The sequence below is a fragment of the Onychostoma macrolepis genome, chromosome 20, assembly GCF_012432095.1.
Source record: "Onychostoma macrolepis isolate SWU-2019 chromosome 20, ASM1243209v1, whole genome shotgun sequence".
NCBI classification, from domain to species: Eukaryota; Metazoa; Chordata; class Actinopteri; order Cypriniformes; family Cyprinidae; genus Onychostoma; species Onychostoma macrolepis.
Window position 1 is genome coordinate 20,400,916 of NC_081174.1, and position 16,932 is coordinate 20,417,847.

General features: G+C 38.0%; 1 protein-coding gene across 1 annotated transcript; it reads left to right on the top strand.

Annotated features, from left to right (window-relative positions):
- The first annotated feature begins 49 nt into the window (after positions 1–49).
- snx3 (sorting nexin 3) lies at positions 50–16,073 on the top strand. The gene is made up of 4 exons (XM_058756335.1): positions 50–290; positions 12,735–12,830; positions 13,091–13,215; positions 15,206–16,073. The coding sequence occupies exons 1-4, from the start codon at positions 129–131 to the stop codon at positions 15,309–15,311; spliced, it is 489 nt and encodes a 162-aa protein (XP_058612318.1). The 5' UTR covers positions 50–128; the 3' UTR covers positions 15,312–16,073.
- Positions 16,074–16,932: the final 859 nt, after the last annotated feature.

Below are 16,932 nucleotides of genomic sequence, written 5' to 3' on the forward strand. Positions count from 1 at the left end.
TTTAATCCAATCAAAACCCAAGGATATTACCACGTGACCGCGTCGGTATGTCACATGTCAGCTGTTCCTCAGCTGATCGGAAGTGCAATCGATAGCTGCTTGTTTGCTCAAACCTGTAACGGAAAGCCATGGCTGAGGCCATAGCAGATACTAGAAGGCTGTATACTAAACCACAAAACCTGAGCGATGCGTATGGGCCACCGAATAACTTTCTAGAGATTGATGTTTCCAACCCCGAGACGGTTGGCGTCGGTCGGAACAGGTTCACGACATATGAGATCAGACTGAAGGTGAGCAGCCAATGCTGGCCCTGATCAGACATCACACGCTTGGACACACTGATTTGTTCTTACTGAAGCTTGAAATACACCTTTAATGCGATTAAAACGAGTGCTAACGGTGTAGCTCATAGTGTATCCAAGCTCACGTTAGCTAATAATGCGTCCAGGTATAACTTTGTAAAACTTGATGGCTTGATAAAATATTTCCATGACAGTGTAACTGTTCAGCTTTGTTTTGATTTTGCATTGAGCGCACCCTCATGTTTATCAAAGCCATATAACTTTCTTTTTTTCAGTGGAACACAAAAGGAGATGTAACTGAAGCTCTCATTTGTGCCTAATAGTTGACTTTCATTGTATGGAAATCAGATTCATTGAAAGGTGTAACTGAAGCTGGCAGTTGTTAACATTCTGCATAACATCCCTGTTCTTTTGTGTTGTCTAATAAGAATGAATACAGGTTTGGAACAAAATGTGGATGATGACAGATTATTCAGTTTTTGGTGAACTAACCCTTTAATTTTTCCTTTTGGCATTGACCTAAATATTTTATTAAGCCTGACTGTGTAATGATCAACTAAGTATGTTGTGCAGTCAAGTACACAGTTTAGTTGGTGTGTACACTTGGCATGACAGAGTTTTGAGACAAGAGTTTCTAGCCATTTCCATTTAGATCTCAAGCATTTAGTCTGTGTGACCACACCCCTTTGTGTAAGCCCAAGATAATGGTGCTTATAATGATAATGATGAACCTGGTTAACGCTAAAGTACTGTGCACATCTTCTTAATCAAGTGAGACCTTTCAGTTTGCTAGTTAAAATGCTTTATTTATTTAATTTTTATTTATTTTCTTTGTTCTTGTCCTCATATGTACCCAAGTTAAGCAGAATTGATTTGACGCATGTTTCAGTAAGTTGTCTTGTAATCAAATTCTTCCGAATTCACTGTGTAGATTATTATTGCATCAGTGAATTTCCCACGCTTACACGTCATTCCTTAGACATGACGAGTCAACTTGCCCATATTTGTGCTGACAAAATGCGTACCCTCATGATTTGTTGGCCAAATTATTCTGAATGTTAGAGGAAGTTTTGAACAGTGAGTCCCACATGGATGCCATCTGCTTTGCATGTGTGTGTTTGCGCGCTGTTATGCATGGAATTGACCTTACACCTGATAAAATGACTGACAGGCCAAATAGCATGCAAACCTCCCAAATTCCCATGGAAAAATGGGAAGTTATGGTACATGTAATTAGGATTATCTATCCAAGGACAGCTAAACTTGCAAATGATGAATGTTCATTTACCCCTCAGTGAAATGAATGCAAAGACTATATAAGATACATGTGACCAAAGTTAACTTTATTAACCTCGTAAAGCCTGACATATTAAATAATAATCCAAAAAATATATATGTATATTGAAATGGAAGAGTTTATTAGTATGATGGTAGATCATTGTAGTATAATAAAAGAGAAGACGGAGCTCATACTCAAAGGGAAAAATGCCTCCTTTTTATTCAGATGCCAAAACTGAGCAATGATGCAATTCAGTGCAGTTGCTGATATTAATATGGCTAATAATTAAGATCAAATACATATAGCATATAATGTCATTCAACGAGAACACTATAAACAGTATAGCAGACTACTTACAAACTTCTAGTGTTATATTAAGTGTTTCAACACTATATATAATTTGCTTTGTTTTGCATTACTTGTATTTTCTTTTTTAAATTACTTGAAATGCGTGAGAAACAAATCATTTAGACCAAAATCAACAGGTAGGCCAAATCAAAAGCAAGCTGACTCACGTCATTATTTTGTTTTATGGACATACAGTATTTGCCCCTGAAAAGCAGTGGACATGGTAATCACTTTTGTATGATCGGTTGGTGTAAGTTGTGTAATTCTTCCCTATAGCTTTAGAAGATTTCTAGAACTAAGCAAAAAAATAAATAAATTACAGCTCTGTTGTCAGCAGTATTTGATTGAGACTCATATCTGTCCATACGCACTGTTGTTTTCTAAGAGGCATTCATGTTCTAATGATGTATCCAACTAGGGGTGGCACGGTACATGTATTCGTACCGAACCGTCACGGTACGGGCGTCTCGGTTCGGTGCATGAGGTCTTACGACGAATACAGACAACTCACCCCCAATCCAGAAGGGGGCGCCCGCAGTAATGCAACGCTGTTTGATAACCGCCAGCAGAAGAACAGCGAATGCCGTGAGATGCGCACTTGAAAACAAAGCCCCGAGACAGTGACCATGTGCTGATTCTGAACGCGTCTCTCACATAGACTGACAAGGGAGTATACTTTAAAGGCTTGCGTACTCAACTGTTTGCGAAATGGGGCTTTGAGCTTGTGTATCCTACCTCTCTCATTCGGCACAAATCCAAATATTCCATAATATTTCCATAATTGCGATGTAAAGTGTAGTTGCGAACGCTAAACTATTATTTATTATGTAAATTATAGGCTTTGTACTTCAGTCGCGTTCCAACGGTGACACAGAGGCGCGCGCTGATGTTTGGCTCACTGTATTTTATTTTGATAAAGTACCAACAGTGCTGTCAAGTTAGCAATGCTGGAACTGATGTGTTTTTTTTTTTTTTTTGTGTGTGTGTTTGTGCGCGCGCGCTGTTTCCTTATACCAGCAGAATCAACTTTAAACACTTATTGTGTTATTAATAATCACTGTATAAAGGTCTGCTTTTATTTGTGTACACTCACAATGAAAACAAAACGGATTTTATAGACATAACATGTAATAATATTTAGTATTTTCACATCTAGATGGAAAAAAATTGTAATTTGCACTACTGTCTGTTCAAAATAAATGAAAAGAAACTGAGCATAGTAGATGGTTTTTTCCCCCTGTTGTACCGAAATCGTGTCGAACCGTGACCCCCGAACCGAGGTACGTACCGAACCGTGACATCTGTGTACCGTGCCACCCCTCTCTGTACCTCCATTGGTAGTCGCCACATTGTATTACTGCTTATTTGCATGAAAGTTAAGCTCATCTTTGAACTTATCGCAAATGGTCGATGTTGCTCAAATTGCAAAAATCTCCAGAAATATCTTTGTTGCTACAAATCAGTGTGAACATCTCTTTAGCAGGAAAACATACATGGCCTAGTTAGAAGTCATCTTAGTGGTTTAGGTTGGTAAACAAAAGATTGCACTGACTATTGTGCACTTGAGCAAGGTACTCGCCGTCCCTGCAGCTTAACATTGCAACATTACCTGAAACTAATGGAAATAAATTTCACCTCTGTTCTTTGTTCTTCTATTCTATTCTATTCTTTTCTTCTTGACACATTTGTAACAATACAGTCCCCTTTCCTTCAGAAAGTTTTGATGAAAGACGCAATGTTAATCAGACTCCGGTTTTGTTGTTGAAACTCTTCCCATCTGATTCCCTTTTCTTCCCTAAATAGCCCAAATTCTCCTTTGAAATTCAATACTTTTAAATTTAAAGTGCTCGCCTAAGGAGGCGGAGGCGCAGATAAGACATTGTCAAAACCCCTTACTGTCCTAAGCAGTCATTTTCCACAGCTGATGAGTTGTGACAGGTGTTGTTGTGTCTGCTAATAGGCCACTGTCTTCCCAGCTTTCCAATAGTATTTTTAGCTTTCTCCTACCTACAGAGCGAGCCACCGCCTGCCATTAGCCCAAATCTAAAGCTACTGTACTTGATTAGCGTATAATAATTAGCATATGCGTGTAATCAGTATTATTGTGTGTCTCTGAGTCGGCGGTGACCCTGCTTTGCATAAGGGAACACCCCACACATCCCTCTCACGCTATCGCTCTCTCGCTCTAGCCCTCAAGACAGAGAGAAAGAGCGGAGCTGTCAACTTTTGATTTGCTTCTGAAGTAGCCCAATCGCAACAATGAGAGGAGATAAAGAGATTCTGTTTGTATTTGTCATAGTAACACTGCCTATGTTGATTACATGCTTTTGCATGCCAAGGGCAGCATCTTTCTTTGACGCTCTTCCGCACCATCCACGCACGCTTTCTCTCTTTCGCTCCGTGGCCAACCATTATCCTTTCCATCGTCATATCCCACATCCCATAGATGATCCTGGCATGGTAAGTGAGAGAAAGAAGCCAAGCCATATTTGTGTGTGTGTGTGTGTGTGTGTCTTGGAGAGGGAACGAGAAGCTTCTTAATCCCTTCTTTTAAAGTGGAACGTGTGAATGACTATGGGGGTGCAGACCTCGTCTTAACCCCCTGCCAAACCCACCCCCCACTGGAATGGCACAAAACATGCCCATCCCCCGTCACCTGCTCCTCTGGTCTCATCTCGGGACGGGCATATCTCTAGTGATGGATTCTTAAAGTTCGGTTGTCTTTTGTTCACCTGTAACTCAAAGGTAGAATTTATTTATACTCATGCCATTTCAAACCGATTATCAAACTGACAGAATGGAAAAAAATTTTTATGTGTTGTTCATGTGAACAGTGTCCGATTTATGGACATATCTTGAAGTGTGAGGACAATCTTTGTCATCAATCAATCAATTCAGTTCACAAAACCAAAACTGAATGATTTGTTTGTGAACTGACTGACTCTCCAGTTGCAGCAGCTAACCTAAATTTAGTCTGTTCTTATCAAGCTATCATGTGACTTCATAAGACATAAAAATGTACCACAAGAGTTGCATGCACCACTTTTATGATACTTTCATTGTGCTTTTGCATCCTCTTTGATGCCTGAAAGCCTCCGTTCCCATTCATTGTAGGTGTATTGGAAAGTGCGAACAGTAAAATTCTTCAGAATCTGTTCTTTTGTGTTTTACTAAAGAAAGTAAGTCAAACGGGATTGGAACGATATTAAGGTGAGTAAGTGATGACAACTTACATTTTTTGGGACAATTGTCCCTTTAGCAAAGTTTAAAGTGCCCCTATTATGGGTTATGAACGGTTCATATTTTGGTTTTGGGAGTCCCCAACGACAGGTTGACATGCATGCAAGGTCAAAAAACACTTTTTTTTTCTTATAATATGCATTTTATTTTTACCTTATTTGCTCAACGACTCCCAAACGATTTGCTCAACGATTCATTTTTCCAAACCCCTCCTTTGCGTGACGCTAATTTGCGGTGATTGGCTCGATTGGTTGATTTCATTTAAGGCAGCGTTTGTGAGGGCAGTGCTGCTTTGTATACAGCCGTTACCGGGGAAACAGCTATTTGCCCCAAAAGCACCACCTAGTGGCAAAGAATGAATTTTCATTCAGACCAACGCAAAAATCAAGTTAGACGTCTGCAAGCCCCTCGGGTTCTAGGTTTTAGGCCCGTGCAGGGCTCTAAATCAAGTTTCCCAGGTCTGCACGTGCAACAAGTGGGCGGGCAATATGCTAATGTTTCATGTTGACGTCCACATGAAATGGTTTGGGATTCGTTTTAAAAATGACTGGTTTCAATGATTCAGAGTCGACTCTTTCTTTTGAGAGACAATAATTTTATACACGGTGCACTTTAAGATTTAAAACTTGGCAGGATGTTTTCATTCACTTAGAGCTGTGTTACACACTGCATGAAAGGTCATTTTCAAAAATTCATAATGGGGCACTTTAATTCATTAACTCAAAGCAGGTATGCTTCTGTTACTGTCACGTTTGATAAATTTAATGCATAATTTATTAAATGTGATAGATCTGTTTACAATGAATAAACTCCATGAAATTAGCCCCAATGCTGGGAAAAAAAAAAAAAATTCTATCAAGTTTTCACACAAATGAATTGTAAAAACATGATATAATTGAGGCATGCATTTTACATCACCGTAAAGACAGTAAAGTTTTCTTTTCTTTTCTTTTCTTTTTTTTAAGTGGTTATTTTGAACATTCTGTTCATTAAAGAATCCTGAAATTTTTCCACAAATATATTAAGCAGCACAGCTGAATTTTTTAACATTAATGATAATAGGAAATGTTTTTGAGCAACAAATCAGAATATTAGAATGATTTCTGAAGGACATGTGAAACTGAAGACTGGAGTAATGGCTGCTGAAAATTCGACTTTGAATGACACGTCGAAATATATTAAAACAGTTATTTTAAATTGTAATAATATTCCACAATATTACTTTTTTTATTGCTTCTTAATAAATGAAGCTATGGTAAGCATAAGAGAAAATCTTACCAAACCCAAATTTTGGAAAGATAGCGTAGCTGAATCAGTTTGGTTTCTGCCTGATTTTCCAATTGGTCATACTTTTTGCTCATGAGATAGGACAGTCCAGTTGGAGAACTGTTGCTTTATATCAGAAAAGGAAAATAGCTTAAGAAACTAAATGTTAACAACCTCTAATCTTTCATTTTATGGATTATTCAACTTTGTAACTGTGACGCATTGACTTTGTCTCAGAATAGGTCCGTTTTATTGGGTTTGTCACAGACCGCTTGAATTCATATTCACATGACAGCAGAACATAGGCATGGACTCTCAGATAATGATAGAAGTTTTGTTTGTTGACTTCAGTTCATATAATTTAATATCAGATCCATATTGTGACGGTCTCACCATGGCATTAACTCTGTTTTGTGGCCACTTTATTTACAGTGCAAAAGTTGAGTGACATGAGACCACTGACTCTGCACAAAAACCACCAGACGGAGGACTTTGGGATTCAATGTTGTGTACAGACAGGAGAATCCTCAGCCCCCCTTCTGCGTTTTTGTATACAACGCTCTCTTTCCCTACCCATCTTTCACTCCCTTTCTTCCCTCTTCACCTCCTCCTCCTCCTCATCCCCCTTTCATTCTCTTTTCCAATTTCCAAAAAGCCCTCTCTCTCGCTCTCCCTTTCTGCCATTACTAAAAATGGCTTGCTTGCCTGGTTGTCAGTCCCAGTCAAGTGTAATCCAAAGTCTACAGCATCCTCCCCGACAACTATTTTAATGGTAATGGGCAGCATATTGTATCAAGGCTACCATATCCTACTTGAGATGACAGTATCAAAAGTGGGAGTTGATGCTATGGGAACAAAGACAGGGGGCAGCTTTTTGCCAGAGTGAGGGTGTTGGGCGGGTGTGTTTTGCGTGTGTGTGTGTGAGAGAGAGAGAGAGAGCGACTTGTGTGTAAAACGTGGAGGGGGATGATGGTGGGGCGCGAGTGCTCTCATTGTCCCTCTGTCCTCTTCTCTTTGGAGCTATGATGCGATGAGATGGCATTGTGCTTCCATTTTTGCTACTTTTATTTTGAAAAAGAGAGAGCAGGGCGGAGAGATGAAATGCTCGCTCTTAAACTTGACTTGATCCGACTCGCTAAAAGCTAATGCATAGCCAGCGCAAAGCCCTTACGCAGGGTGAGGTGACCTCTCTCGGCTGTTTTTTCACTGCCCTCTCTCTCCTCCTAATGAGGATACACCATTGTCCCCAGCACACACATGCATCTGAAAAAGAGGAGAGAGACCGGGATTCTGCCATCTCCTCATATCGGCATAAGCCATGTGGAAGCTTTTAACAGTGCGGAAGAGTGACTAAAAGAAAGAGCGCTTTTAGTGCAGCTTTCACACAATTGGCTATTTTTGGGTGTTGTGTATAAAATGGACCTGGTCTGTATTACTCTCTGTCTCTCTCCGACTTTTTCTCGCTCAGTCACTCTGTTCCATTCTTTTTGGGTCGTTTTGTTTTTGTTTTTGACATTTTTAGGGCGTTTTTGAACCTAGTTTGTTTGGACGAGATGAATGTGCTGATAACATTGAGCATATAGGCTACCTGTTGAATCTTGAAGATAGAATCTCTGTGTAATTTCTTATCTAAAGAAATCGCCTTTTCCTCTGGTTAATCGACATAATTCTGATCAGTGAAAGGACAGTTTGCACACATGCTACATTTTATAAACTAATTTTGGTCCAATTTGAAATCCAAACCGAGCCATGTTTCATGACAATTTAGTCCTGTTTATTTTGTTATCATTTTATTTGAAACAGCCATCTTGCCATGTTCTGTCATAGACTTCGAGATACTTTAAAGCTCCACAAGTAACTTTTTTATTATTATCAATGTTGAAAACAGTGCTGCTTATTAGTTTTTGGAAACTGTGATAGATTTTCATTCAGGATTATTTGATGAATAGAAAGTTCAAAAGTAAAGCATTTGAAATAGAAACACTAGAAGTCAGTTGCTGCCTTAAATTAAAATTTTATTAAAATGACTTTAAAAATCAAGTTGAATCTCCTATAACTTCAAAAACTAAGTTGAAATTGGTTCAACTGTTTTGATTGAGTTGAAGTAATGGAAAGACATGTTGAAATGACTTATTGATCATATCATATATATTTTTACAGTGAATCTTTTGTAACATTTTAGACATTTTTACTGTCTTTTTTTGATCAATTTGATGCATCTTTTTAGAATATTTAATTTCCTAAAAAAAAAATAATTTACTGTCTCAACGTTTGAGCGGTGGTCCATTTAAAATTTATCATTGTATCTTTGATCACTGTGTGTAAAATTTATCATTGTGATCCAGCCACAAGCTATTTGCCTATTCACACTGAATGTGAAAATGCTGCTTGATGTTTACTATGTGGCGCTAGATTTTGGACCATTGAGGTTTCACTCAGGGCGGGGCTATTGAGTGCAACCAAATAGATACCAAGCGATCCACCAAATGTTGTTTTCTCGGAGCAGCAAATGTCAAAAACTCTGATTAACATCACATCACTCTTGGTTATCACAGTGTCACAGTGTTATACTTCATGTCAAGAAGCTTTGTTTGTAGCAGGTCCTGTTAGTAGGCGTCTAGAGATAATTAAAAACAGACATCATTAAATATCCCACAGTGCTTATGGAATTAACATAAAAACCACCCAAGAGAGCATAGCTGACCATCAGAGAGTCTCTAAGCATTTGATCGTGCAACATAGAGTCTCATTACCTGCCGGTTTAATCATGTCATAGCGTTCCCCTCTCACCAGTACGCTCACAGGTATTGATGGACCTCTTGAAAAGCCCCGTCTTAGCCGCAGCGCAAGGCTGCTGTCTTAATGAATTGGGCTGTTTTCATCTGCTCATTGAGTGTTTGATGTGTAAGGGCTTCCGTCTGTGTGGTTAACTTTGGTTGCCACGGTAATCAGGCCCTTTGTTGGGCTGTTTTGTTTGCTTGTCTCAGGTTTGATTGAGATCATTAGCAGTGAGGGGAGGACAGTCAAACTCTTCAGAGTTTACATCTGCAGCTGTATACAGTGTGACGCACCCCTCCTTTTCTCTTTACACGCGCACACACATCAATACAACACTGCTCCCGTCACAGCATTTTTGTTGAAGTGTAATTAGTGGTGCTTGCAAGCATCACTATTACTATTGCTCATACTTAAGGTGAGGGATTTGAACAAAACCCTAAGCCAAAGTCGTAAATCTCAGCTTTGGCTGTGGAGTTTGCACTAGGTACGTGATTGATACCTCAGTCGTGCAGCTTGTTGTGTGCTGTTACTTTTCTTATTGGTCAGACTTGTAATTTATGACTAGCAAGTGATAAAACAGACAAACAAATCCCAATGACTTGCAATGAAATAGGGACAGGAGTTAGAACAGCCTAGCAACTAACCACAAGACCTTTCATCATGGTGGTGACTTTTGAATGGCCAGCTACCACTTTTTCTTCAGAAAATGTCAAATATTTAGTATTTGTCATTAATTTAAATTGTGCACTTCAAGTTCAAGTTTGGAGACAGTAGTTGTTGTTTTTTTTTTTTTGAAAGAAGTCAAATTATTAATTAAATTATTATTCAAATTTTTACAATTTAAAGTAGATATTTTCTATCTGAATATGTAATTTATTCCTGTGATGGCAAAGCTGAATTTTTAAGCAGCCATTACTCCAGTCTTCAGTGTCACATGATCCTTCAAAAACCGTTCTGATATGCTGATTTTAGGTTCAAGAAATCTTTCTTGTTATCAGTGGGTTTTTTGGGGGGGTTTTTTAATTATCAAAGCAGTTGTGTTGCTTAAGATGTATGAAACAATTTATAATGGAAACCATGATACATTTTTTCAGTATTCTTTGATGAATAGAAAGTTCAAAAGAACAGCATTATTTCAAAATAGAAATGTTGTAACGATGTAAAAGTGTTACGTAAGGTACTGTTATTTATTAAAAATAAATAAAATACTTTGTCCTAATCTTAATGTACAGAGGCAGCTTTCTAAGTAAGTGATTTTTTTTTTTTTTCATTTTGTTTGAGCGGCCCAACATGGTAACATTGATTTGACTAGACAGAGAGCGTTTTTTTAGAAAACCTGTTCAGATACAATTATTATTTTTGTTGTTTTATTACTGCCACAGAAATGCCACACCTTGGCTGGTGGCAGAATTGGCAAGCTTGTCCTTTGTCCAAGTGTCACTGAAAAGTTTAATATAATAATCATCATCCATGATCCTCATCGTCATCATCCATAGGCTTTCTACTCTTGACCATTTATTTTCTGTTTTCATTGATGTCCTCTGCCTTGCAAATAAGGGGAAGAGATGACTAACCAGCTTGGATTATTTTTTTTTTTTTTCAATCTTGTCCCCTGCTTCACCTTGTAAACACATGACTGAAGACGTAGAGTGAAATAAGAAACAGAACCTGACCTGTTGACACCTTTTGTAGGTCTTTATCATTTCTATGTGTGTGTGTGTGTTTTAAGAAGTTTTCAAGATAAATGGTCTTTCACCCTTGGCCTAAGAACTAATCCTGTTCAATAACTAACTAACTCTTCCACCGGTGTGACCGTGGACCACATAATAGTCCTGAAACCATGACATTATTGTCATGAGTGTGTGTATTAAATTACCTGTTACTGCGATCAATTGACATAGGGATTAACTTCTTTTGACCTTCTTACTTAGTGGAACGTAAACCCAGTGGTTCAGCCATTCACAAAGTATTAGTCAGCACCTCAGCGAGGCTGCTGCTAAACGCTTCCTCGGCACTGCAGCTACCCTGCTCTCAAAGCTATTGAGTTAATCCCCGTCTTATATGACCGCGTGGGTTGAGGAAATGCCTAGATCAGAGTTACAAAAATACAGATGGTACTGGAGATCACAGAAATACAGTGGTGTGAGGACGAGGAGGTTACTGCAAAGAATGAAAGATTGGAAGTTATACAAACTTATGTCTTTTTATAAAAATTTCTATGAATAAAAAAAAAATAACTTTTTTTTTTTTTTTTATTCAGAGATTTGGAACCTCATTGGGGTGAATAAATGATGACGGAGGGTTTTATTTTTTGATGAATTTATAAATTTACACTTCAAAAGTTTGGGGTCGGAAAAACTTTTGGAAGTCACCTTGATACTTTTTTCAGGATTCTTTGATGAATAGAAAGTTAAAGGGATAGCTCTCCCAAAAGTGAAAATTGTTGTCATTTACTCACCATAATGTTGTTCCCAAACCTGTATGGATTTCTGTCTTCTGATTTTTTTGACAAATGTGGGAACCCGAACATGCAGTTTCTGGTAGCGACCGACTTCCATAGTAAGGAAAAAAAATATCATGGAAGTCAATGGCTAATGTCAACTATTTTATTCTACATGGACTGGGTCATTTTATTGGGGTGGTCATTTTGAGATCATATGACCAGCTGAATATACTTATTTTATGTTGCTAACTTCTTTATTATTGGACAGTTTCACTTCGATAACAATTTAATATATTAATTTAATACGTTAAATTATATGGTTTACTGAGGCATAAAATGAAAAACATAGATATGAGTCAGGTTAATGGAGATGGGAAACAAGCAGAGTTGGATAAAGACTTAAAAAATAGAGGGGGGGGGGGGGCTGAAGTGGTGGGTATTTCATCAATATTTCTCATTGTGAGGAAAGATCTACACTTTCTGAAGGGACCCTCTCAAGGCTAAAAACCTGACTTGGAGTAGCTGAAGAGATGGAGGGAGAGAATGAGCAATGGAAAAAGGAAAGGTCTTGGGGTAACTGAGGATCGATGAGCATTTCAACTCTTCCTGTCCAATTAGGGCCCACATGAGACTTTGTCCCCAAAGCATACATTCATTTATTCGTTTAACTTACTGTCTCTTCCACAGTGTATTCATCTGTTTGGAGTCTGCATCGAGCAAATCAGCCTGTGTAGGAGTATTGATCTGTATTTTATTCCCGTACGCTGCCTTTTGCCTCTTCAGCTTCTCCTTGAATACTGTCATCAGGCTGTTCTTTTATTTCATAAACATCTGCCTCTCCAGTGACCCTGTTTTAGAGTCTCGGTGGGCCTTTTTGTGGACTCTACCTATTTATTCAATGCTTTACTCTAATACTGAACTTGGTTTTATTGAAATAATGATGCTGTTCAGCCACACCGTCAGTCTTAACGTGGTTTTCAAACTACTTTTATTTAAAAATGTGCATCTGTTTTGAAACGGTCTGCCTTAATATGAGATAGACATGATGTTTCAGATGTTTAATTTCCATTCTCCCCAGACAAACCTCCCTATCTTCAAGCTGAAGGAGTCACGTGTCCGGAGGAGGTACAGCGACTTTGAGTGGCTGAGAGGAGAGCTTGAGAGGGAAAGCAAGGTGAAGGATAGTTGAATGAAATGATGTTGCTTTGGATGGAGCATGGTGCATGAATGCTCAGAGTGGGGCATTTTATCATCCTTCCATGTTGTTGTTGTTGTTGTTGTTGTTGTTGTAAGGATCCATTTCAACTAGAAACATTTAAGAGTAATGCTTTTTCAATCATTGGATTGGAAATTATGTATGAAGTGATAGTAAGAGACCTGTGATTGCATTGAGATGTATGTAACGTAAGTGAAGTTTTTGTATTTTACAAATAGGTGGTAGTTCCTCCTCTTCCTGGAAAGGCTCTGATCAGGCAGCTCCCATTCCGTGGGGATGATGGTATATTTGATGACTCTTTTATCGAAGAACGGCGGCAAGGCCTAGAACAGTTCCTCAATAAGTGAGTTCCTCCAGATACCTTGCATTTCTGTTCACCAGAAACATTAATCTTTGATTTTACCTTGAACCAATTGAGCAGAAAAGAACAATTCCTATAAATCGCTACAAATTTCACAAATAAGGACAGAATTAACTCCAAATTTAACAATTAACATGCATTTTTTCCAAATTAAGTATTCTTTGTGAAGATCCGTTTATCCAAACTCAATTTGCACTACATTCCAGGTGTACATTTTATCAGTTCATGTATTTCTTGGAAGTCAAACTCATGACTTTGGAGTTGCTAGCGCCGTGCTGTACTGTTTAAGTTACAGGAAAATTACTGTATTGCAACGCCCCTATGGCCAACATTCAGTTCTCAATGCTAAATTAGTTTTCCACTAATATTCAGAACCTAAAAAGCCAAAATATGAACAAAACAATTTCTTTCCCAGTCATAACAACTTTTCATTCAAAACAGTCACAGAAATCTAGATCTATTAAAGATTTAAGTTATAGATCTATTAATGAGATATACTATACTGTATATACACTAAAGCGTAAACCATGAAAGACTTTTTTTTTTTTTTTCCCCGTGGCACATACATTTGGAAAAACAAAATGGTTTAGTGCTAATAATAATAAAATAAAAACATAAATAAAAAAATTCAGTTATTTATTGAAATGTAGAGGTTATATTTAGAGTATAGAGTAAATGTAGAGGTTAAATATTTGAAAGAAAAAAAGAGGGTACGCAGCAAAAGTGGCAATATTATTGGAGGATACTGTATGTACCCAGGATGCATTTTGGAAATGTCAGTTATTAAAAAAGATTTTATTCAGAAGTGTATGATATGACAAAATTTACATAGTCCTCTACTGCGTGTCCTTCCTCTTAACCTATTTTAGCCTTAGCACCTCTGAACTGTTTTTGTAAAGAAGACTGAAGCGGTTATCACGATAACGAATTACAATAGTTTTTCCTCTTTCTGTTAATTTTGAGTTTTTAGGTTAAGGTACTTCAGTAAAAGAGAAAAACAGACACTTGCCAGCCTTTGTGTCATCGGATGTCTTCCCTCACACTTTTTTTCCTTCTCTCATAATTACCTACAGAATGATCGAAACTGATGAGAGGCCGCAAGTGCACCAGCTTTACTTTTTACATTTGTTTTATTTTTGATGTGTAATTTATGATAATTGCGAGTGAAATTACAGGCGTGCATACCTTTTTCCCTACAAGATGTTGTGTGCACTCCTGCTTATTTTTGATCCGAGGTGCCGTTCCCCCGCCGACTGAGACAATAAAAGTTACAGTTCGATTGTAATTATTTGCTGTGATTGCAGACTTTGCCATTATCTTTGTTTCATGTGCAAATGCGCCGGCTCTACCTGTTTGAATTTTAATACGAGATGAACAGCTGTAAATTAGGTTTGAAGAAAGGATATGGAGGTAATTAAGATGGGATTTTTTTTTTTTTTCTTTTACCGAAAATTCCTGAATTAAATGTCATTGTTCACTACTAATAGCACCTGGAGAAGGGGGACGCATTCCCATCATACTTCTAGACTACATGTGAGTGGATTTGTACAGCATGTCCCAAATCTGAAAATGATCCTCCGTCATCTTGACTTGTAACATCGTGAGCATCGTGTAATTTTAGAGGTGTGAGGGTCCTTTTTTTTATTCCACTGGAAACTGGAATAGATTGAATGGTAAAATAATGAGTTTAATTAGCATGATGGCTCATTCTACTGTTTTTAAAGATATGCGTAATTAAATTTCGATATTATTGCTCTGAAATTCAAACTGGATGATTTATGATCTGAAGAGGAATGCTGCAGAATGTCACAGCCTCCTAATAATATCTAAGAGTTGTATCTTGATTGGGGTCAAAGTTGATTCCGCCTCCTCTCTCTCTCTCTCTCTCGCTCTCTCTCCTGCTTTACAGTGTGTGTCCTTGCATAATATTTTTATGGTGGCTAACATGCATTTTTTGGTCTGGTTTTTCCAGAGTGGCTGGTCATCCATTGGCCCAAAATGAGCGCTGCCTGCACATGTTTCTACAGGATGAGTCAGTGGATAAAAACTACACCCCTTCCAAAATTAGACAAGCCTGAACCGGTCTGGACTCTACATACACACTCACTCTCTCTCTCTCTCACACACACACACACACCAAAAAACATGGCCCACAAGCAATATGAAAGGTTTGAATCATTCTTAACAGCAACAGAATCTTAGCATGAACCATAGGGTGGCTAAAACATTTACAAAATAATTGAAAATGTTCTCTAGCGTTAGTTGTCCCTTCACTTCTCCAAAAGTACTTTTTTGATCTCTGCTTATAGATTGTTTCAGTCTTTTATTCTGATTTATAAATCCATAATCTTAATATTACCACTTTAAGTCAGATCAAATATGTTATTATGTGTAATTCATTGTGGTTAACAATTATTTATGGTAGTTTTGTCTGAGAGCACCACTAACTTCAATTAGTACAAGATCAAGCGAAACGAACCAAATAACTGTATCACAATTATGCAAGCACTATATCTCACACATCGGCTTCCCTGTGTTATTGCTTCTACCTGCTTGTGTTGCTTTTAATGCTGAAGAACACATACAGCAGCTCACCGTGCAGGATGCTCTTAATTGGGAACCTCCTTGATACGTGGTGGTTGATCGTGTGCCGTGTGACCCACTTGGCTGCAGACCAGCCTGTTTTTACTGTGTAAAGGCGGTACACAGAAACACAGAGAGTGCTGCCTACAATGCATGTTTCCAGATTTGTATACTGCTGTGCCATTGTTTTGTTTATGAGAATTTTCCAATAAAACGGATCAAACACATGCATGTATGATGTGGTTTGCAAAACTAAAGCGTCTCTGTTTGCTTCCGATGAAATATCTAAGAGGCGATCCTAGCTTTAGAGTGGTTTTAGACATTTAGTCTGCCTTAAAAGCTTTTTCTTGACCATCCGGAGATTATTTCAGAGGAAATACGTTTTGTTAACTGAAGGGCAAGTATTAGTATTCCATGTGCAGGAATGATCAAAATGAACAGTGAAATGAATTCTACCCAGGTATTGTTCATCCACAGCACATGGACATTTGTCAGTATTATACACACAACAATATTAAAAACTACATAAACTCTAGTTATCGCTCTTTTGTTATTTGCTAGATTTCATTTACTGATAAACGGACACATCGAAATCAGAATGCATTTAGTCAGAAGGTTTTTTATTAATCTGCTAAGACTGAGGCGGGTGGCTCTGAAAGGGAGAAAATAGTTTAATTAGGAATGGTTACTCAGACTAGAAAAAGGACTGGAGGAAACAATGAGAAAGGCATAGGTCCTGGATGCTCGGATATAGAGGAATCTTAAAGAACACAGGCAATACTAGATTGTGAAGGTCAGTTCCTCCTCAAATGTCCTTCAGAAACAGTAGAGTAGAAGAAACGTTTTTCATTGTAAGAATATTTTGGGGTCAAAATTGATTTACAATAACTGGTTCTTCAAATAAGGGTCATTTGTTTTGTGGGTATTTACAGTGTATTTTTACTGAAACCAGGACAAAAGTGAACACTGCACTTAATTGATACCTTTTGGAAAGCGCATATGTAACTATATATTAAAAACATATAGGATATATAACTATGAGTGTACGCTGTTGGGAAACGGGTGTGTTTTTGTATTGTTTCTAATTGCTGTACAAGACACTGCAATTGCAGGCCT

Bases quoted from the DNA above. Each gene is read 5' to 3' on its own strand.
- snx3 (XM_058756335.1), top strand. From the start codon at position 129: ATGGCTGAGGCCATAGCAGATACTAGAAGGCTGTATACTAAACCACAA. The intron at 12,831-13,090 runs GTGAAGGATAGT...TTTTACAAATAG, and splicing joins AGCTTGAGAGGGAAAGCAAG to GTGGTAGTTCCTCCTCTTCC. The intron at 13,216-15,205 runs GTGAGTTCCTCC...TGGTTTTTCCAG, and splicing joins CTAGAACAGTTCCTCAATAA to AGTGGCTGGTCATCCATTGG.